Source organism: Ceratotherium simum, chromosome 18 (genome assembly GCF_057802395.1).
Source record: "Ceratotherium simum simum isolate JZ-2026a chromosome 18, ASM5780239v1, whole genome shotgun sequence".
In the NCBI taxonomy this organism is placed as follows: Eukaryota; Metazoa; Chordata; class Mammalia; order Perissodactyla; family Rhinocerotidae; genus Ceratotherium; species Ceratotherium simum.
In genome coordinates this window covers 55,987,510-56,008,258 of record NC_141917.1, presented here as the reverse complement: position 1 = coordinate 56,008,258, position 20,749 = coordinate 55,987,510, and the positions used below count along the sequence as shown (strand labels likewise).

Below are 20,749 nucleotides of genomic sequence, written 5' to 3'. Positions count from 1 at the left end.
CACTTTGCCTGTCACCTCCTGACACCTTCCTTCTTTCATTCACTCAGCGGGTATTCACTGAGCAGCTATTATGAGCCATGTACTGTTCTGGATGCAAGGGAGATAGTTGTGAACCATACAGACATGGCCCCTGGGAGATGGTCAGGGAAGGCTCCCTAGAGGAGGTGAATTGAATCTAAAGGAGGAGTAGCATTAATAGACAAGGAGGGGAAGAAAGGAAGAGAGTTTCAGGCAGAGGGAAGAGCAGAGGCAAAAATCCTCTTGCAGAAGGGAACATGGCTCATTTGAGAAACAGCAAGAAGTCCATAGTGGCTGGAGTGGAGTGATAGAGGTAGAGAGCAGAGGGAGATGAGATCAGAGAGGCAGAGGATGGACCACTGAGGGCCATATGGGCTATAGTGAGGAGTTTGGGCTTTATACTAAAAGCAATAGTAGCAACAAACCACAAACAAGGTCAAAAGGCACATCCCAAGTCTGGAAACAATTTTTCATATCAGAGAGAAAGGACTTGTTGCCTTAATATATAAAGAGCCCTACTAATCAATAGGAAAAAGACTAATAATCCAGTAGCCAAATGGGCAAAGGATCTGAACAAAAAGTTCACAGAAAAGGAAATACAGATGGCTAAACTACAACATATGCTCAACAAAGTAATACTTTGCAAGAGCACCAAGATACAGAAACAAGGGCATACAAATAAAAGGGAATAAACAAATAAATCTAATAAGAGAGGCGCCTTGCATAGATCAACGATGACAATGTACCTGAACTGAGAACGCTTTATGCACCTAGGGTCAAAGTGGAGTATGTTCAGCTTCACACATAATAAGAGAATGGCAAGTGACAACCACAGTGAGATATCATTTTTCACCTATCAGGTGGGCTAAGGCAAAAAGTGATAACACACAATGCTGGTGAGGTTGTGTGGAAACAGGTGAGTACATCTATTACTGATGGGGTATAAATTGGCTCCACCTTTAAGAAGAGGTAGAGATCACTATCAAAATGGCAAGTTTTGACTCCTTGATCAAACAACTCCTGATATCATCCTCCAGTTATACTTGCACTTGTGTGAGATGACGTGGGTACTTATTACTCACAGCAAAATATGAGAAATGATCTAAATGTCCACCATTAGGAGATTAGCTACAAAAATTATGGTGCATCCAAATAAGGAATACTCTGCCAAACTTCAAAAGAACACGTGTGTGTGTGTGTGTGATCTTTATACACTGATGGAAACTATCTCAAAGATATTAACTAGAAGAAGAGTTACTTTAAAAGTAAATACGGCACATGAATGTTCACAGCAGTGTTATTCACAATAGCCAAATGGTGGAAACAATCCAAATGTCCATCAACTGAGGAGTGGATAAACAAAATGTGATACATACATACCATGAAATATTATTCAGCCATAAAAAGGAATGAAGTTCTGATACACGCCACAACATAGATGAACCTCAAAAACATTAAATCAAGTGAAAGAAGCCAGACGCAGAAGGACACATATCGTATGATTCTATTCATACGAAATATCGAGAACAGGCAAACCCATAGAGGAGAAAGTAGATTAGCAGTTGCCAGGGCAGGGGAGTGAGGAGGGAGGAATGGGGAGTAACTGCTTAATGAGTACTGGGTTTTCTTTTGGGGTGATGAAAATGTCTCAGAACTAGACAGAGGTGATGGTTGCACCACACTGTGAATGTACTAAATGCCACTGAATTGAACACTTTAAAATGTTTATGATGGTGAGTTTTATGTGTGAATTTTACGATATAAGAAAGTATACGTTGCACACTATCATTTGTGTAAAAATGGGGAAAAGAAATATATATGCATATTTCCTTGAATGAACATAAAACATCTCCTGAAAGACATGTAAGAAACTTTGGATGTCTCTGGGAAGTGAACTGGGTGGTGGAGGACAGGAGTGATAGACATTTTCCTGAATATCTGGCTTCAGGGAGGGTTCTATCCAGGTTGCCATGGAACGGATGAGCCCTGAAGACCTCCAATCCAACAGCACAGCGACCCCAGCTGAAGGAAGATTCCCTCTGCCCAGTCGGTCCACCAAAATCCCAGGGACTGAGTCTCATTGGTCTGCATGGGTCCATGTCCACTCCTGGACCAATCAGAGTTGCCCAGGGAGATGAGCCACAGGACCCGTTGGCTGAGCTGGAAAGGGGTGGAGTCAGCCCCTGCTGACTCTCATGGAAGGAGAAGATAAAGTTACATACTCAAGAGAAAGCCAGGTAGCTGGAACCCCTGGGAGAAAGAATGCCAGCAGGGAAAAGGTGGGATGAAAGAAATTCTATGCATTCATCTCTGGAAACATGTCCCTTACCATTCCTCTGTTCGAGGAAGCTAAGGCCCAGCTGGAGCCCTGGCTTCAGATGAGTGGTTTGAGTCTGAGAGCCCTGTCACGTCTGATATTGAAGGACCAGCAGTGAAATCAACCATTCCACTTCTACATCCTAATCAGACTTTTACACATTTTTCTCAACTCCCTTTGTTTTTATCCCAGAAACTTTCAATGCTCCTCAGCCCACACTCCTCCCACCCCCACCCCCACCTCCACACCAGAGAAAATTTGCAACCTCTCTGCCTTCCTGGCACGGGACTCACCTTCCAGTTTCACACACTTTGCGCCTGGGGAATTGAGAGGAACCACTGGATTTGTGAGTTACCCAATCAGGACATGGCTGAGAAGGACAAGCTGAGACCCATGGGAGGGTGGGTGGGCATGGCTCAAGGGAGAGAATGAGGGCAAGATGGGGGAAGGGAGAGGAGAGAGATTGGGGAGGGGGTGTGGTCCTGAGGAATGAGGGGAGATGCTTCCCAACCGCATCATCACCAAGCATCCCCACCTGGGAACCATTTTGTTCACCAAAGTGCATTTATGAAGTAATTACCCACTGGCTGCCTCATTTACTCATTCATCAAAAAAACCCCACAAAGATTGAGCCCCTGCTCTATGCTTGCAGTCCCTGGGACCTCACAACAGCCCTAGTGCAGAGGGGGAAACAGCTCAGGGATTTTGTCACTTGGTTACAGAAGCAGGATTCGAACCCAAGCACACCTGGTTCCAAAACTCACAGATGGGTTTCCTTGAGATGGATGTGACAATAAGGAGGGCTCTAGGAGGGACCCCAGTGTTACTCCAGGCGAAACCTCAGAACTGCAGTCTCCCCCGGCTGCAGTGGCCCTGTTCATGGACTGTTTCCTCCAGCTGGCTCTCAACAATGGGGAGTTTGGCTGGGTCCTGACTTAGCACGAATTGCCCCTTAGAACCTGGAGCTCAGGGTGGATTTTGAGGTTTAAGGACACTCCCTTTCCTGGATCTCTAAGGAGGAATATGTGTGTGCCTGTGTGTGTGTGGGGGGGGTGGTGTTAGGGAAGGAGAGAGGAGCTTGTTGAGAATGGGAACGTGGTCTGAGAGAGGAAAAGGGGAGCCCAGTGCTTGCCCAGCTCAAAGGGCCAGGGCACACAGGGGGCGCAGTTCCAGCCCATGGTGAGAAGTTCCTGAGAGCTGGGAAGTCGGTTGTCATGTGGACAGTGTTGAGTGTCTCTATAGTTACAACTCGGTGGGGCAGGGCCCTGCCGACCAGAGAAATCCTAGGGGGACAGGTGTTCTGTTACCTCAGACATCAGAGTTTGGTCTCCACGGCAACAGCTATGGGGTCCAAGCCAACTGGGTGTGGAGCTTGCAGAGTGGTAAGGAGCTGGGGTGGGCCTGGGGAAAGGGGCAGCCTGTTTCCACGGTGAAAGCTGGAGAACCAAACGTTGGGTCACTCTCTGGCCAGTTGGAGAGAGGGTGATCTCCACGGCTGTTGGTCAGGAAGGAGACAGCCGGAAGTGAAGTTGTAGGTCTCTGGGGTGGGGGCTGGTGAGATGTAAAATGTGTGGTATCCATGGTTACAGCTAGAGGAGGGAGGCACCATCTCCATGAGTGTGACTGATGAGGGGAGGACTGTGTGACTCTAGGTGACAGGTAGAAGCTGGGCTGGTCGTCTTGGAAACAATGGCAAATGGGGTGGCTTGTCTCCATAGCGAGTGACATAGATCTTATGGGTCCCTGGGCAGGAGGGTGGGGTGGGGTTTGGGGTGGAGGTAGGGAGTGGGATGGGGTGGTGGTTTCTTTGGTGACAGCCAAGAAAGGGGCCGTCAGGTGCGGGCGGATTTGCTCCCTTCAGAGAAATACCCAGGGAGTGGGGCATGGCCGCCAGGCATGCGGGCCAGCTGGGGGGCGTGTCAGTTTGTCTTCAGGTGACAGACAACGGTGGTCCCCTTAAACTAGATGGGTGGGGCTGTTGTTCTCCACGGTGACCTAGGGACCGTGGCCTGTTACTCAGGAAACTTTGGGGGACTCATGGGGAGTGGGGAAGAATGGGAGTACCCAATCTACAGGTCACCGTAGGGAAGAGAACAGGAGCCCAATCTCCATGGGACCACAGTAGCATGGTCATCTGGCGAACTCTGAGGTTTCTGGTTTCTCTACAAGTGATGGGGAGGAGGGTTCAGTGTCCAGGTGACCGTTAAGGGAACAGTCTTCAGTCTCCAGGGAGATGCAAAGGACTTGTGGCCAGTCTCCAGATAATCCCGGGGGTCCAGCCTCCAGGAGACCTCGGGAGTGGTTCCGTCTGTTTCCAGGTGACCTTGGGAGGCGTGGCCAGTCTTCAGGGGACCTCAGGGTCTATTGGCCTCCAGGGGTCTTCAGGGGGTGTGTCAGGGGAGGAGGAGAAATCCACCGTTTAGGAGAGGTGCGGCCTGGTCAGTCTCCGGGGGGATTCCAAGGGACATGTCTCCAGGGACTGACCAGGCTCTGGGGATCTCAGGGGGTGTGGCCAGTGTTCAAGGCCCGCAGGAGGCACCGCAGGGCGCGTGGCCAGTCTTCAGGGGCGTGGTCCGCCTCCAAGGGACCGCAAAGCACTCAGCCAGCTGCCGAGGGCCCCAGCTGTCCGCACCTCAGCCATCCGCGCCCGGGTCTAGACGCGCAGCGGGGTCCAGGCGTCGGGGTCGCGCGCGCCTCCGGCCCAGCCACCGCCTCCGGCCCAGCCCCAGCCCCAGCCCCCGGGTGCGGGGTCCGGCGCGCCAGGCGCCCGGTAGCAGTAGACGCCGAAGAGGCGGCGCGTGGCGTCCGGGAAGCCGAGGCTGCGCACGCCGGCCCGGCGGCCGCCGCAGCGCGCGCGCGGATTCACGATGGGGTAGCGCGCGCTCCCGTCGGCCAGCCAGCCCGCGGTGCAGCGGTCCAGCAGCTGCAGCTTCCACGCGGCGAACAGCTGCCCCACCTTGGCCACGACCGCGCCGCGCGCCGCGCACGCGCGCGCTGCTCCTGAGAAGGGCACTGGCCGCAGCGGCTTCAGGAAGAACACGCGCCCTGCGAGGGAGTGGGAGGATGGTTAGGGCTGCTCCCGGGACGCGGCCTCGGGATTCAGGACACCCTCCACCGCCTGCAGCCCAGGACCCCAGCCTCAGGATTCAGGAAAACCCGCTCCCCTGCAGCCTGGGACCCCAGCCTCAGCTAGGGCAGTGTTGGTGCCAGGCAATGCTTGATTGCCACGCCGTGGCTGTCCTGTGGGAGGGATCTCCTGCTCCGGACCCCCGAGGGCCGGTGTGAGGAGGAAGGGCGGAGGAGAGGGACCTGAGGGGTGGAGGGTGGGAAAGAGAGACTGAGAAGTAGTGGGACCCAGGAGAGGCCAGTCTGGGGGCAGGGCCTCATGGCCGGGGCGGGGCCCGGGCTTGCAGGGGGCGTGGCCTTCCCCCCAGGGGCGGGGCCTACGCACCCGGGAGGTTGGATGTGAAGCAGAAGGCGTCGTAGCGTTCCTCAGCATTATGGCGGTAGCCGTAGTTGCGCACGCCCCCGGAGGCACCACTGCCGACCCCGGTGCTCCCGGCCCCGCCCAGGCCGCCGCAGGGCTCCCGGGGCTGGCTCACCGGGTACTGCACGGAGCCGTCGCGCAGCCAGCCCGCGTTACACCAGTCAAGGCCGTCGCGCCAGGCCGCGTGCAGCTGCTCGGCCGACGCCAGGATGCCGTCCTGCTCAGCGCATGCGCGCTGCGCCTCCATGAAGGTCAGCTTGTAGCGGCCTCCACGGGGGTGGTAAGGGAAGACCACACCTGGGAGGATACATGCGAGTCAGATCAGGCCCCCCAGCTGCCCCCCTCACCTGACATCTGGGGTGCTGTGCGACTCTTCAACCTAGACTTTCCAGTCCTCCTCTCTCTCTGAGGCATGGCCTCAGACCTGACCATGCCTTTCCTCAGCTCACACCCCTCATGGCCCCCTTTGTCTTAAGCTTGGGATTCACTTGACCCTACTCTTTAACATACTTCATCATGTCCACCCCTTTTCACTGCTGGAGACCTTTGCTCATGTTCTTTCCACCTATTGAATTCCTATTCATTCTTCAAAACCCAGCTCCCACAACCCTCCTCCATTCAGTCCTATGTGCTTCTGAGATTCTCCCAGCACTATGACCTTCCCTCTGGTTAAGCCCTCAGTCCATGGAGCTGGGAATGTCTATGTCCAGTGCTGACGTCCCAACACTGGGAGCCCCTGAATGGTTGACCTTGGGCAAGGATCCCTTTGATCCTCAGCATTGTCCAGAGCAATCGGTTTCCCTTCCACCTTCAGTTCTTACAACTCGTCCCTCATCGGACTCCCAGTCAATTTGGCTCACAAGCATTCTGTGTGTCTGTGTTTGAGGGGCGGACCTTGGGGGTGAGTTGGGTACTCTCAGCAGAGGCAGGAAGGAGCGGAACAGGGGCCAGAGAGAAGACCTGGAGCCTGACAGACAAGAGTTTGAGTCCTGGGTCTGCCACTCACTGGCATGTGCCCTGGGCAAGGCTCTCACCTCTCTGAGGCAGTTGCCTATCTGCTGGTAATAGTGTCTCCCTCAGGGTTTTGGGAAAATTAAATGAGAAACTCCAGAGAGCTCTTCAAGTGCCTGGCACATAGAAGATGCCCAATAATGGAGAGCTGCTGCTGCTAGTGTTGTTATTTGCTATTGTTGGGAAGTTCAGCAAGTGAGGGCTCTGAAACCTCTCCTAGCATCTTCTAAGGTGAACTGAGGAAACAAACCAGGTGAGAGAGAATTCTTCAGATAGAAACCCCACCTCCCAGCTCCATGGTCAGCCAATCAGGGCATCCTATCTCCCAGCCACAGTGATTGGCTCACGGATGGGCACAGGACTCAAGCTGGGCCTCTGAGGGACAACTCTGGGACTCTAGCTAGCACTCCTAGGAAATCAGTTGCTAAGCTGTGAGGGTGGAAGCCTGGCACTACTTTTTGGTTCCATCAGGGGAAAGCTGCCAGAGGAAAGCCCACCCACGGAAGCAGAGCTGAGGGAGGGATTCCTGACCTACTGTGAGTGCCTGGATCCTACCTACACCAGGGTTTCCCAACGTCCTTACTACTGACATTTTGGACTGGATCATTCTTTGCTGTGGGGGACTGTCCTGTGCATGGTAGGATGTTTTGCAGCATCCCTGGCCTCTACCCACTAGAAGCCACCAGCAACTCTCTTCGCGACATTGCCAGTGTCCCTGGGGAGCAAAATCACCCCAAATCAGAACCATTACCCTACCCCCCCAATCCCCTAAATGCCTTCAGGCCAACTTGATTTGGTTTCTGTCCCTTGCTATACTCCCCCCTCTCCTCTCTTAGAATCACGCTTCATCTTGCTCACGAGCTGGTTACCTTCCAGGTCCAGCTTGACCATGCCAGTGTCATCCTCCAACTCATTGGTGACCTCACACTCATAGCGCCCGTAATCCTGCAGTGTGACGTTTCGGAGAACCAGAGAGGCGTCCCCGGGCCCATCCCCCTGCAGCTCGGCCCGCCCGCGGTAGCTGCCAAACGCCCGGTGTTGGGGGCCCAGTGCCACGAAGACATCAGCAAAGGCCAGCGGGTCCACCACCTTGGTCCACTTGAGGCGGACGCCGTCGTGACCCTGGGCAGCTGCCTCGTAGTGGTAACGGCAGGGCAAGACGATAGTTCCGCCTCGGTGGCTGACCACCTGCCCTGGCGCCGTCTGCACCACCACCGAGCCTGACTCGCCCTCTGCGGGCGACCAAACAGGGTTCAGAAGAGGTCCTAGGGGCGGGGCACCCTGGGGAGGGGGACCCTGGGGAAGGGATGTATGAAGACGACTCGGGTGAGGGTCAGGAGATCAGCAGGGTAAAGGGGTTCAGGGAGGGGACTGGGGGGGCGGGGACTCAGACGGGGAGGAACTGGGCGGGACTGTGGCCATCAGGAACGCCCAGCGCGCCCTCCCCGCTCCGTGCACCCAGGCGATCCCACTTGGCCACGGCTTCTGCGGGGCAAGACCCGCTTCCGCGGCCCTGACTCACCGAGCACGTGCACGACCTTCTTCCGGCCGCGCTGCGCCCCCGCGGTGGCCGTGAGCAGCAGGACTCCCCAGGCCGCGGCCCAGAGCGCGCCGGGACCGAGGGCCGCCCGAGCACACACCTGGGAGCACCGGGCGCTCAGTCCAGCCTCCTGGCCTTTTCCTTTCGGAGGACTAGCCCCCTGGCCTTCCTTCACCGCGGCGAGGACATCTCACATGCAGAGGCCCCCACCCGGGCCAGAGTCCCAGAGGACTCCCCCAAGGAGAAGGCTGGCAGACCCCCCCTATCCCCGCAACCCTCCCAGGATCTCTCACCCTCCTTTCTGCGCAAAGCCCACACCTCTGGGCTCACCCTCCCTTAGTCTTGTGCGGGCAACCCGCCTGACCCCCTAACCCCAACACTGGAGGCTCGGAGTCCCGCCCCCTTCTCTCTCCGGCCCAAGCCCAGGACTGGGGGGGAGGGGAAGGAGCTGGAGTAGAGCAGCGGCAAGGTTATCCGTGCGCCAAGAGACTGCAGCAAACCGGGCCGGGGTGGGGGTGGGGGGCGCGAGTGGGTGGTAGAGATAGAGAGCGAGAACAGGGAAAGAGAGAGAGAGAAAGGCAGGGAGAGATGGAGACAGAGAGGGAGAGACAGAAGAGAGAGAACCAGAGGGAAAGAAGAGGAAGGAAAGATGGAGAGAGACAGAGATGCAAAGGGAGACACAGAGAAGGATAAGGAAAGATGAAGAGACAGAGATGCACAAGGAAAGCCAGAGACTGAAAGGGAGAGACCAAGAGGAAAAGAGACAGAGAAGAGAGAGACATGGAGGTAGGAAGAGACAGACTCCGAGAAAGAGAGAGAAAAGGGACCAGGAAAAAAAAAAAAGTAGGGGGAGACGGAGAGGGATAGAGAAGGAGAGGCAGAGAGTTCGAGAAAGAGAGCTATAAGAGGGTGAGAGAGAAGGGATGGGAGAGACTGAGCCGGGGAGAGAGACTGAGGAGGGAGACACCGAGGGACGTGGATTCAGAGACACGGAGAGACAGAGCCCCAGAGACGGACCTACCGGGACCCGCGCCCGCCGCCCCACTCACCATCTTGCCCGTGCGGCCCCCGCCGAGCGGCCCCTACGCGCCGGGACTGCGCTCCCCGCACACCCGGGAAGGACTGGGCAGGTTCCGGCAGGCGGCGCAATCCCGGCGTCTGCCTGCAAGGGGAGGAGGGAGGCGGAAGGAGGGGCGTTAAAGGGAACGCAGCGGCGCGCGCTACACGGATAGGAAACCCGGGGGCGGGCGGAGAAAGGACCACGCTCAACAGTGAGTGCAGAACTAGGTCCCTGCCCTTACTGGCTGGCCTTGGGCCCGCCGAAGCACCTCTCTGGGCCTCAGTTTAACCATCTTTAAAATGGAGGAGGGGGGCCTGATGGAGTCTTCCAACTTGGTTGTCCTGCGTGGGCAGGGGGCTGAATAAACTGGGGGAGGGGCTCCGCTGGCATGTCTCAGTTTTCCCGTTTGTCACTGGCTGATATGACGGTGTCTTGGGCTCTGGCAAAAGGTGCTCACTCTCCAGGATGGGGGCCCCACAACAATCACACACTCTGCAGAGGGGATATGCAGCAACAGGGCCAAATCCTACTCTGCCCCTCACTCACTGTGGGCCCTTGGAAGAGACGCTTGGTCTCTCTGAGCATCAGTTTCCACTTCTGGGATATGGACTGCTGGTTCTTTGGTGAAGATCCATTGGCCAGACTGGTGCCTAATAAGTGTTGGTAGAGGCGGGGAGCAGAAGAGTCTGATCAAGCCCTTGACCCACTCTGGGGCCCAGTCACCCCTGAACCTGGCCCTTCACACAAGTTCAAAAATTGAATCAGGAAACAATGAGCCCTTCCCCCAACCCCCTGGCTGCCCCCCCCACACCTCAGTTTCCCCAAAATATGAGCCAACCAGACAGCAGAGGCAGGGTTATCGGCTCTGTGGTTGAATGGGCTGGGCCAAGACTTGGTCCCTAGCTCAGCCAGGACCTTCACCTCCTGCAGGCTCAGTTTCCCCATCTGGAATATGTAGCACTTGAGGTTAGCCCCTGGCATGTATGCAGTAGGTGCTTAATAACTGTGCCACACTATTTGTTATTATAATTTATTGGCAGAGCTTGGACTTCGAACTCTTCTCTCCTGATTGTGACCTCAGGCGGGTGTCTGGTCCTCTCTGAGCCTCGGTTTTCCTGGTCTGGGAGATGGAGCCATGCACAGGAACCAGAGGCAGACTTCTGCTGTCCAGCACCTCCAGCTCCTGACGGGCATACTGGCAGTGATGGGTAGGCCCTTGTGGGGTCTGAGAAGCAGGTCCCTTGCCCCTGCATCCTGAAACACTCAGGCAGCAACATTTTGGGCATCAAAAGGGTTTTTACTAAAAGGATCCATGGGAGGATGATGGGTAAATTCTAGGAGGGATTAGAAGAGTCCATGTGGGGTTGGGGCATCCTGACAGTTGAGCATGGCTGTGGCCTTCTGTGCTTGGGTCTCCCATCCCACCCCCTGGCCTGAAACCACCATAGCCAGGACCGAAGACACCCCAGAGATGTACCTGCTTCCTCTAAAAAACCCAACCCACCCTTCCTAGGGCAGGGCCTGCCAGGCATGTAAACCGAGTTCTGGGGAGTCCCACGGCCTGCTCAGTGCTGCTTCTTGTGGTGGGCCGGGGCGCCAGGGGGCGGGCGCAGGAAGAAGGCGGGCCACCGCAGGCAGCGATAGGCCAGCAGGTGGGGGCCCAGTGCATACAGCAGGTTGCACACGAAGAAGCAGGCCCAGGTGTCATCGGGCACACGGTAGGTGAAGGGCGTGCGCAGGTGCATGGAGGCACCCATGTGCGAGAACTGTGCCTAGTGGCCACACAGAGAGGACGGATGTCAGGCGCCAGAAGAGAACAAGTCCCAGCATCACCGACATCCCACCCTGGGGAGCCCTGAGTGTCCCCATCCCTTTCTCGCTGGCTCTGTTGACTTACCTGTCTCCCCTCTCCAATTCATCTGTCTGTGTCTAAATATCCCTGTCCCCACATGTCCTGTCTGTCCTTGTCCAGCTGTCTGTCTGTGAGCCTCTCCCCAGCTGCCTGACCAGAACCGTCTTCACTCCGTCTGCTGGGCCCTGCACCCCATCCCTCTGACCTGGATCCAGCTGCTCCTCCTGCTCTTCCCCACCCCAGGCAGATGGCCTTGACACGAATCCTGTAGATCCTACCTCACAGATGTTCTCCTGGTTCCCACTGTCCCCGCCTGGGCCCAGGCTTTATCACTTCCCATCTGGAACCCAGAAATAGGCCCCCCAGCTCTGACTGGGCCCTTCACTGCTCAAACACTTCCCATGGCTCCCCGTCATTCTCAGCACAAGCTCCCAAGCTCAGAGTTCAAAGCCCTCAGCGTGTAGCTGCCAATTTCTCTTGCCTCTGCCTTTCCCCATGTTACAGCTCTTCTAAGTCACTGTCCCCCTCTGTGTCTTTCCTTATGCTGTTCCCATTTCTGGAATGCCCTTCCCTGCCTGGAGAACTCAAATCTATATGTCAAAGCCCAGCCTCTATGCTCCCTCTTCTAGGACACTTTCCCCCTCTGGAGTCCCTCTCAGCCCCTATCCCTCCCTCTCTCTGGTTCTGATCCCATGAGGTTGGGGGTGTCTGTGTCTAGCTCTTTCTCCCTCAGATTAGAGAATCCTGGGGTACCAAGCTGTGGCTGGGGACTCTCAGGGACCCAGCATCACCCTGCCTTTGGTGAGCACAGAAGCAATTGACGGGTAGGTAGAAACTTTCTTCCCTTTGCACCTGCCCACTCCACCCCGCCCCTGCCCCACCTCACCTGGCCAATGGCTCCAGCAAACACCAAGGCCCAGTCAGGCAGCCAGGAGCAGCCGGGAAAGATGAGGGCATAGGCAGCCAGGCCACAGAAGGGCAGCACGTAGAACATGTACACCAGCATCTGAGAGGCACAGAGCTAATGGATGAGCAGCTGCCCCAGCCAGGTTTCCTGAGACCCCTGAGGTGGGGGCCCCAGGGAGGATCTGGCCAGTCTCAGACCCCACCTAGGATGGAAGCTCTCTGGACATCCCAACCCTGTGCAAACTGCTCCTCTCTCTCCCTTGGGTATCCCCCCCCCTCCACCACACACACACACATACATATACTGAGCCCACCCACCTTACTTATGAAGTGGCATATGATCCTGGCCTGGCCAATCAGAACACCCCTCCCCGCCCCCACCATAATGATCAGCTAGGAGATGGGCATGTGACTTAAACTGGGCCAATTGGAGCCTGCTTGAGACTTGTGCTTAAGCTCTTGGGAAATAAGGGCTCACATTCCTCTGGGGTGGCTAAGTAGGGCAGATGGAGGCCTGGAGCCACCCAAGGCGCCATCCCACAAAGGGACTACCTGGGATTGGAGCCCATACAAAGAAAGCAGAGCCCAGAGACAGAGCTATCCTTGAGCTCCTGGATCCAGCCATACCTGAAGACTATATCTGTACTTTTTTGGTAGGGCAATAAATTCCATTTGTGTTTCTGCCAGTTTGACTTGTGTTCCTGGCACCTGCTTCAAAGAGGCCCAGTGGACCCCTACCTGCCACAGGACCATGGCCCTCTCCTCCCACCTGCCCTCTCCTCCCACCTGCCCTCTCACCTGCACCTTTGGATAGGCCACGGGGTCTCGCAAGTATGGCTCATACTGATAGATGTAGACAAAGCAGGCATCTGTGGGGCAGTCAAGCACCACCTGGGGTAGACAGACAAACCAACAACCCACCTCAAACATCCCTCCTACAAGAAGCCTTCTCCACCCTCCCAGGCGGTGCCCACACCCCTTGCTATGGCCTCCCCCAACCCTAGTTCTCTCCCTCTGGCTGGGAACCCACGGATATTGGAGCTGGGAAGAAGCCTACAAGGCATGGAGCTTTGTATGGAACACTCAGGTCAGACTTGATGAAGAACTTCCCTGGATGATTAGATGGGACAGCAGTGGCCTTTCTGCACTGGGTAAAGGAACATGTGTGGGAGAAGAGGGCCTGGAGGCAGGAGAAGGGTGGGGCTGGAGGCAGGAGAAGGGTAGGCTGGCCAGCACAGACTCACCAGTCCCCGAAAGAGGGTGAAGAACCCAGCAAGGGCGAGGTAGATGACGAGGGCCAGGTCAATGGGGCGCTGCAGGAGGCCCTTTCTTTGTTCCTCCTGCGCCTGCACATGGGGGAGAGCCCACATGAGAAGTCTGGTATCCAAGAGGCATTCAATAAAGGCCTATCCCTTCTTTCCAATGACCAAGGAGATCCCTCCCAAGAGACAACGTTTTTGACCAGAAGCAACTCAAATGGGGGACATTCAGGCATGTTGGCACGAGGCCTGCTGGGGGCAAAGCACTCACCACGTTGGGGGTGCAACAGGTTGGCGCCTGGGACTGGCTGAAGACCCTCATGCCAGCCCAGCAAGGGACCAGCACATAGGGGATGGCAAGGAAGAAGGAAGGCCTGATCTCTGAGCTGTATTTGCCTGTCATGGTAGGAGAGAGGGGGTGTCACTCAGCGAGGATCTCCCAGGCCTGGCTGGACCTGTTAGCTGGGCTATGCTAGAGCCCCTAGCTGTAAGTCTTGATTTTTAAATGCCATCCTTGCTCAAACTCTAACACCACTGGCTCCCCGATGCCCAAAAGTTGATGTCCATGCTCCTCAGCCTGGCATGCTTCGATTTACCTTCTGGATATGGCTCTACACTTTAGCTGATCTTTGCTCCCCCTGGATACACCCTGGGGTTCCTCCTGCTCAGCCATCCCCACATCCTGGGCTGCCTTCTCTGCTCAACCTCCCAAGGCCTATCTATGAAGCTTTCACTCTGCCCCCCCGGATCCGCCTTAAAACTCCCTTCCTGTGTCAAGAGCATTCGGGGCCAAACCACTGGGATCAGGAGCCTAGCAGCCTAGGGAGGAAAGTGGAACATGCCTCCACCCAGGAGGAAATGAGGAGAGGCCGGGGCAGGCTACTGGCTGAGGCTGTGCATGGACAGCCACGGTCGGGGGGCCCTCTGCAGGCACTGAGGAGGGGACGGAGGACCCAGTGGGGACCTCCAGGCGCACAGCAGTGACCCAGCCTGTAGGGGATGGGATTCCTCAAAGCCGAATCTTTACCAAGGATGTTTCCTGGGAGGAACACGAGGATGCTCATGATGAAGGATCCCAGCCAGTAGAGTCCAAGATTCCGGTACCTCTTCCTGAGTGAGGGATGGACGGTGACCAGTAGATGCCCATCCCCTGGTCTCAGAGCCCCAGCAAGGGCTCAGGGACCACCCTGGGCTCCACAGCTCTGGGTGCCTCCCAGTTTTGCCCAGGCCAGAAGGGACAATAGGTAGTTGAATGAGGGAATGAACAGTCAGATCCTCTATCCAAGGACAGAAATGGCTGCCCAGGCACCAGGCAGTACAAGAGAAGACAGCCTACCACCACTCACATCTGTGACGTTCCCCAAAACCTTCTCCCACCACCCCTGGCTGGAGCCCTGGAGAGGCCTCCTGATTTCCCCTACCGACACTTCTGGCTCCACCCTGGCCTGGACCCCACCTGAGGACTTGCCCTCCTTCCCAGGGTCTCGGTGCCACCCCACCCACCACACGCACCTTCTACGGATGGCACCAGCCATGGCCAGGTAGAGGAGGTAGTGAACAGTGCCGTCCCAGTAGCAGATGAAGACTCCATGTGCAGTGCGCAAGTACGGATCGCCCTGCAGGGACAGGTGCAGGGCTCAGACAGGCAGCGGGGCAGGGGGCATCCCAGGCCGCCCCCTACGTACCTCCTTGGTGTAGAACTCCATGAAGCCCACCGCATAGCCATCTTCTTGGAGGGCAATAAGGAGGTCTACCACTGAGGTGAAGGCAAAGACAGCGAATACTGTGGGAAAATGGGCATGGCACGCCCTGGGTGTGGGCAGGGCCTGAGGCTGCGCTCAGGGACCCAGATTCTAGGCAAGGACTCTGCACCCAACTGCTCCCAGTCCCCACTCCACAGGTCACATGACCCACAGCCTAGCCTCATGGGGAGGCACAGTCCCTGCCTTTGGGGGTTCCCAGACTGGGAGAGGCACTGTCCCTGCCGTCAAGGAGACTCCAGAGTAATGGGGAGGAACAGTCTTCAGGGGCTTCCAGTCTGATGGGAAGACACAGTCCCCGCTCTTAGGAGTCCCAAGTCTCAAGGGGGAGGCCCTCTGAGGTTCCCCAATCAATGGGGGTTCTCCAGGGTCTTCCAGGTCCTACAGTCTGACGGGAGCCCCTTCAAGGGCCCCCAGTCTGATGGAGGAGGCCCTTGCTCACACAGTTCTCTTCCACAGGAACCTCCCACTGACTCACCAGCATAGAGCGGGTCATAGCAGATCTCCCCGCGGGACAAGCTGTAGATAGCCACAAAGAGCAGACCCAAGATCAGGGCACTCATCAACACCACCCCCAGCGGGCTGTGGAGAAGAAAAGCAAGTCAGGGAGGCCAGGACCAGTGCTGAGCACCCTCCTGCCCCCCGCTCCCGGCCCCCCACCCAGTGAGAGCAAGAGCAGACTCTGGGAAGCTCCAGGTGTCAAGGCTGAAGTATCTGTCCGTCCAGGAATGCCGGCCGTTCCCTGAAACTGCCCTTTCCCATCACCAGGCTCTTGCCATGGCTGATTCCCCCTCCTGGAAAGTCCTTCCAGAAGTCTCTTTTCCATTTGGCAACCTCCTACTCATCCTTCAAGGCCCATCTTTCATGGCTCCTCCTCCAGGAAGCCATCCCTGACTCCTCAAAAAGAATCATTGCCTGACTTGGGCCACGTACAAAGGGGGCATCTGTCAACCCCTTCTGACTGTATGATTTTTTTTTTTTTTTTTTTTTTTTTTTTTTTTTTATAATATACATTTCTTATTTTTTTTTTTTTTTAAGATTTTATTTTTATTTATTTTTTTCCCCCAAAGCCCCAGTAGATAGTTGTGTGTCATAGCTGCACATCCTTCTAGTTGCTGTGTGTGGGACGCGGCCTCAGCATGGCCGGAGAAGCAGCACGTCGGTGCGAGCCCGGGATCCGAACCCGGGTCGCCAGCAGTGGAGCGCGCGCACTTAACCACCAAGCCACGGGGCCGGCCCTGACTGTATGATTTATCCAGTCATTTGCTGATATGTGTTTGACTCAATTTGCTCAGTTAGTCATTCAACAACGCTGAGCCCCTCTGTGGCCAGAACCAGCTCCCATGCCTGCCAGGGGGTCTTCTAGTGCTTGGCTCTGTACACCTCGCTGTCTGAAGCTCCCTACTCCTCTAGGCTAAAGTCCAAGCACCTCCATCAACTCCACCCTACCCCTGCCCTGATCTGTCCCCATCAACCCAATAAGGCAGGTCACCCAGTTGTATAGATAATAGAAGCCAGGTTTCTGGGCAGCCCCCAACACAGGTAAGCAAACCAAGGCCCAGAGAGGGCAGGAGACCTAACCAGGGTCACACACTCTCCTCCACACTCTCTCCAGGCTCCTACCTTCTTGTGAACCCCTAGGATCCCCATCCTGGCTCCATCTGACCACAATGACAATTATAGTAACCAGATGAGACCACATCAGAGTCTTTGCACACTATTCATAATCCTTAACAATAACTATGGGATGAGATCTAGCATTACGTTCATTTCACAATGAAGAAACTGAGGCTCCCAGAGGCAACCTGGCTCACCCAGGGCCCAGGGGGATGGAGCCAGGAATTTGTACCCAAGGGGCCAATCCCACAGTCAAGACTCCCTTTACTCCATGTCTTAGGTTGAGCTGGGTTTTGAAGTGTGAGGAGCTTGCAGATGCCTGGTACCCAGTGGCTGGCTGCACAGGGCTGGGGTCTAGGGTTAGGAGACAGGGACAGGGGAGGTCACAGCATAGAGGGGAAACTGAGGCTAGGGACAGGGTGTGCCAGCCCTTAACAGAAGAAAGACCCAGGCCTGAGACAGGCGATGGAGGGACCGTCTGGCAGGGGTGGTGGAGCAGAGCGTGTGTGTGGCAAGAGCCAGGTCACGGGGACCTTATCTGGAGCAATACTTTGACCCTTGGCGACTCTGGAGCCCGTGCTGGGCACATCTCTGGGAAAGCCCCAGAAACCCTCCAAAACCCTGCCCTGTGGGGGGCTCTGCTTCTCAACATCCTTTCTCCCCGGGCCTCAAACGTCCCAGCAGCGCCCCCACTCCTACCACAGAGCATCTCGGCCTGCCGGAAAGGGACTTCCGGTTGGGGGGGTTTCCTCTGGCCCAGCCTCCATCCTCCCGCGGCCGGAGCTGCGCGGAGGCGCAGGGCTCCAGGGATCCGGGTCCGCCGCCTGCGCATCCTCCCGCCCCCGCAGCCGGGCCCCGCCGCCCCCCAGGAGGCCGCCCCTGTCCTCCCGGCACGCACTGCGAGAGCGCCGAGACGTGGTTGAGCGCGTAGGACACCGGGAGGGCGCCGAGCGACAGAACCGCAATCTTGCCGGCCAGCGGTGGGATGTCCATGGTGGCGGCGCCCGGACCCCGTCTCGGCGTCAGCGCGGCCTCCAGGGCGCTCGGCTCCTCCGCGGCGGCGCGTCTGGGCGGGAGGGGGGCGTTTGCCAAGGACCCAGCCCGGCCCGGCCCCGCCCCGCGCAAAGGTCGCCCCCCGCTGCGCCCTGGTCCGGTCGCCGCAGCCGTGACCGCCCTGCGCGCTCCCGGGAAGCCTCCGAGGCCCCTCCCCCTCGAAGCGGCCCCCTCTCCTCGCCCCTCCCCCTCTACGCCCTCGCCGGACTCAGCCGGGTCCCCTTGGCCGTTTCTGCCGCCCAGACTCAGTTTCCCTCTTATTGAAGGCTAGAACACGACACCTCGGGATGCTTCTGCTCTGAGGCCCGGGGCTGCGTCCTGGAGGCCGCGGGCCAGCAACTTCATTCTAAGGGAATTCGTTCTCCGGGCCTTGTTCTGCACTTCTGCTTTCTTCATCCTAAGGCACCAGCGTCGCATCCTCGACCCTTTGTAACTCCCCACAGTCTCCAGACCTCCCCCGCCCCGGGATCAAGTGGGCATTGTCCGTGCGCGCTGATGGCGGAACCTCATCTGCTTGGGCGCAGAGTTCCCTTCAGGGCACTTGGTTTTGAGTTTTCACGCAGTGGCCACAAATTCAAATACGAGTCTACTTGTGAAGTTTTGACAGCCTAGGGGCCATCTCAAGGCAGGTGGTCACGCAGTGCCCTGGGTTGGGGATCCGTTAGACTCAGTGATACCGTGCTGTGTTCCTTCTGTATAGCCTGGACACCTTGTGGGCAGCTGAGGCTGGGCCCCTGCTCACATGGGCGGGTGGAGGCTCAAGGGGCAGGCTGAGATTAGAAGGTGGGGATGGAGCCACCTTGATAAGGAGTTTGGGAACAGAGTTCCTGGCAGGGAGAAGAGCTCAGGCTTGTGGCTGAGCAGCAGAGAGGAGCCTAGGTCTGGGGCGGGTGCGGACTCAGAGTGGGGGAGCTATGGGAGGGTTCTGAACAGCCTGGAGGAGGCTGGGCTGGGTGCAGGGGGAGTTGCAAGGGGGGTGGGTGGTGGGGAAGCTGGACCAGGGAGAGGGCTGCAGGGTAGGGAGAGGTGCCTGTCTTGGTTATGCCCTCCGACCAGCCTTGCTCTCTCACCCATCTGGTACTTGTGGCTGCTGGAAACAGGGTGAGCGGTGCCCACTGGATTCCTGCCCTGGGGGCACCCACAGTCTGGGGTTGGGGGAAGATTCTAATCCTCACCACCATCCCCAGCCAGGGGCCTTTCTCCATGCAGCCCCTTGGCCTTGTGTCAGCTGGGTCCCATCTCTGAGCCTGAGTGACAAGATGATCTTCTGGCCACTGGCCTGACAGCCTCCCTCCCAAGGTGACTTGCCCGTGGGGTGAAGTTCAGGTTCCTCTGGGCTGACCTGAGGCTCCAGTCTCATTTCTTGACCTTTCCCAACTCTAGCGATGCTAACACCCCACAAACCTCTCTATCTGCAAGATGGACACTTGAGTATTTCCTCACCCCTTAAAGCAGATCCCAATGTCCCCTCTTCCAGGCAGCCCTCCTTGCCACCCCAGGCCCACCCCTCACTCTGCAGGGCCAGGGGTGTCTGGTCCGGGCCTGACCTTGCACTCTGTGTCCGGGAGGCACCGGCACATGCACACACACAGTATTTGGAGGCCTCCTCTTCCAACTCTCCCCCTGGCTAGGGCCAAAGTCCACGGGCTGAGCCTGGCAAGCCTCCCAGACACTGAGAAGTCGATGGGAAGGGTGACCTTGACCTAGACAGTAGGGTGCCTGGGACCAAGGCCTGGGGTCCCCATCACTGGAACCTCTGGCTGCCCATAGCTACACCCTTGTGTTTGGGACCCTGGCCCTCTGGGCAGCCTCCACACACAGGCATATGTCACCCCTTTGCCCTGCCCTGGGCATAGCATCCATGTTGGGGAGAGAGGGTGGCGTGTGTCACCCCAGCCTGGGCTCTGCTGCTGAGACTCAGGCCCTGGATTCCCACATTGGGACACTCCCCAGACTGTCTCCACCAGAGCTCCTGGTTCCTCTTTGCAGCATTTATCAGTCTCAGATTATGTTAGGGGTTCACTGCCACATCCCCAGCAGACTGTGGCTGCCCAGGGGCAGATCATGTCCATCTGGTTAACATAGTCGGTGCTCAGTGTTTGCTGAATGACTGTGTGAATGCAGGCTGGCTCAGGAGCCTGATGCCCAGCTCAAGTCCTCCGAGTCCATGAGCCCACAGGAGTTAAGCAGGACCCACTGTGTACGTGTTTGGTGCAGGTGAATGAGTTGTGGGGGCCTCTCAGGCCTTGATACTGGGAGCATGGCTTGCAGATTCCTGGGACCCTGCCCAGGCTGCTCACTCAGCAGCTGAACAAGATTCCCCAGAAGGTTTCTGCGCCAATGTGAGGCACGGGCTCTGGAGCCGTGGGGAGCTCTTAGCACACATCTTGGTGATGGGCGACTCACCCACCCCCGCTCCTCCAGGAAGCGGGTGACATCTTAGCACAGTATAGCAGTCCATGAAGCTGTCCCCGTAAGGCATGAGCCCCAGGGACTCGTGTGTCCCCCACACTGGTGGGACCCAGGGCGCTTGGGGAAGCCTGGGCTGCAGCCATCACCAGCCAGGCTTGCTGTGTGTGGCACCTCGTCAGCACCACCTGCTGGCGAGGTGAAGGGCACAGGTGTGCCCTGCTGCAAGACCCTTCCCTAACCTCCTCTTGCAGTGTAGTCCTAGGTTGGGAGGCCCCTGATGCTCCTGGCCCAGGTGCAGCCAGGTTTTGGCTGCAGGCTGGCCACCCTGCCCCACTCAGAGGGAGCTCCACGGGTCTGCCCCTCAACTCCAACCCAGGATCATGGGGGAACCCCACAGACAGACAAATGGCCGGGTGGTTCTCCAGGATTCCTTGGGTGCTGAGGAGCCTTCACAGCA

The 20,749-nt window shown here is 57.2% G+C and overlaps 2 protein-coding genes across 5 annotated transcripts; both read right to left on the bottom strand.

Moving 5' to 3' along the window:
- Window positions 1–2,911: 2,911 nt before the first annotated feature.
- HAPLN4 (hyaluronan and proteoglycan link protein 4) lies at window positions 2,912–10,149 on the bottom strand. 2 transcript variants are annotated; one of them, XM_087443436.1, is made up of 6 exons: window positions 9,980–10,149; window positions 9,423–9,535; window positions 8,356–8,473; window positions 7,703–8,065; window positions 5,787–6,119; window positions 2,912–5,380 (listed from the first exon to the last, which is right to left on the bottom strand). In XM_087443436.1, exons 2-6 carry the CDS (start codon window positions 9,423–9,425, stop codon window positions 4,989–4,991), a joined length of 1,209 nt encoding a protein of 402 aa, XP_087299562.1. In that variant the 5' UTR covers window positions 9,426–9,535; window positions 9,980–10,149; the 3' UTR covers window positions 2,912–4,988. The 2 variants fall into 2 exon arrangements, with proteins under 2 accessions (XP_087299562.1, XP_087299561.1); XM_087443435.1 differs by having other exon boundaries at window positions 9,423–10,149.
- A 300-nt stretch (window positions 10,150–10,449) lies between these two features.
- Window positions 10,450–17,963, bottom strand: TM6SF2 (transmembrane 6 superfamily member 2). 3 transcript variants are annotated; one of them, XM_087443434.1, is made up of 10 exons: window positions 17,726–17,963; window positions 15,689–15,792; window positions 15,136–15,206; window positions 14,963–15,066; window positions 14,478–14,560; window positions 13,722–13,846; window positions 13,436–13,537; window positions 12,990–13,082; window positions 12,172–12,291; window positions 10,450–11,205 (listed from the first exon to the last, which is right to left on the bottom strand). In XM_087443434.1, the coding sequence occupies exons 1-10, from the start codon at window positions 17,818–17,820 to the stop codon at window positions 10,999–11,001; spliced, it is 1,104 nt and encodes a 367-aa protein (XP_087299560.1). In that variant the 5' UTR covers window positions 17,821–17,963; the 3' UTR covers window positions 10,450–10,998. The 3 variants fall into 3 exon arrangements, with proteins under 3 accessions (XP_087299560.1, XP_004422975.1, XP_087299559.1); XM_004422918.3 differs by having other exon boundaries at window positions 15,136–15,233; window positions 17,726–17,961; XM_087443433.1 differs by lacking the exon at window positions 17,726–17,963 and adding an exon at window positions 17,527–17,619 and having other exon boundaries at window positions 15,136–15,233.
- Window positions 17,964–20,749: the final 2,786 nt, after the last annotated feature.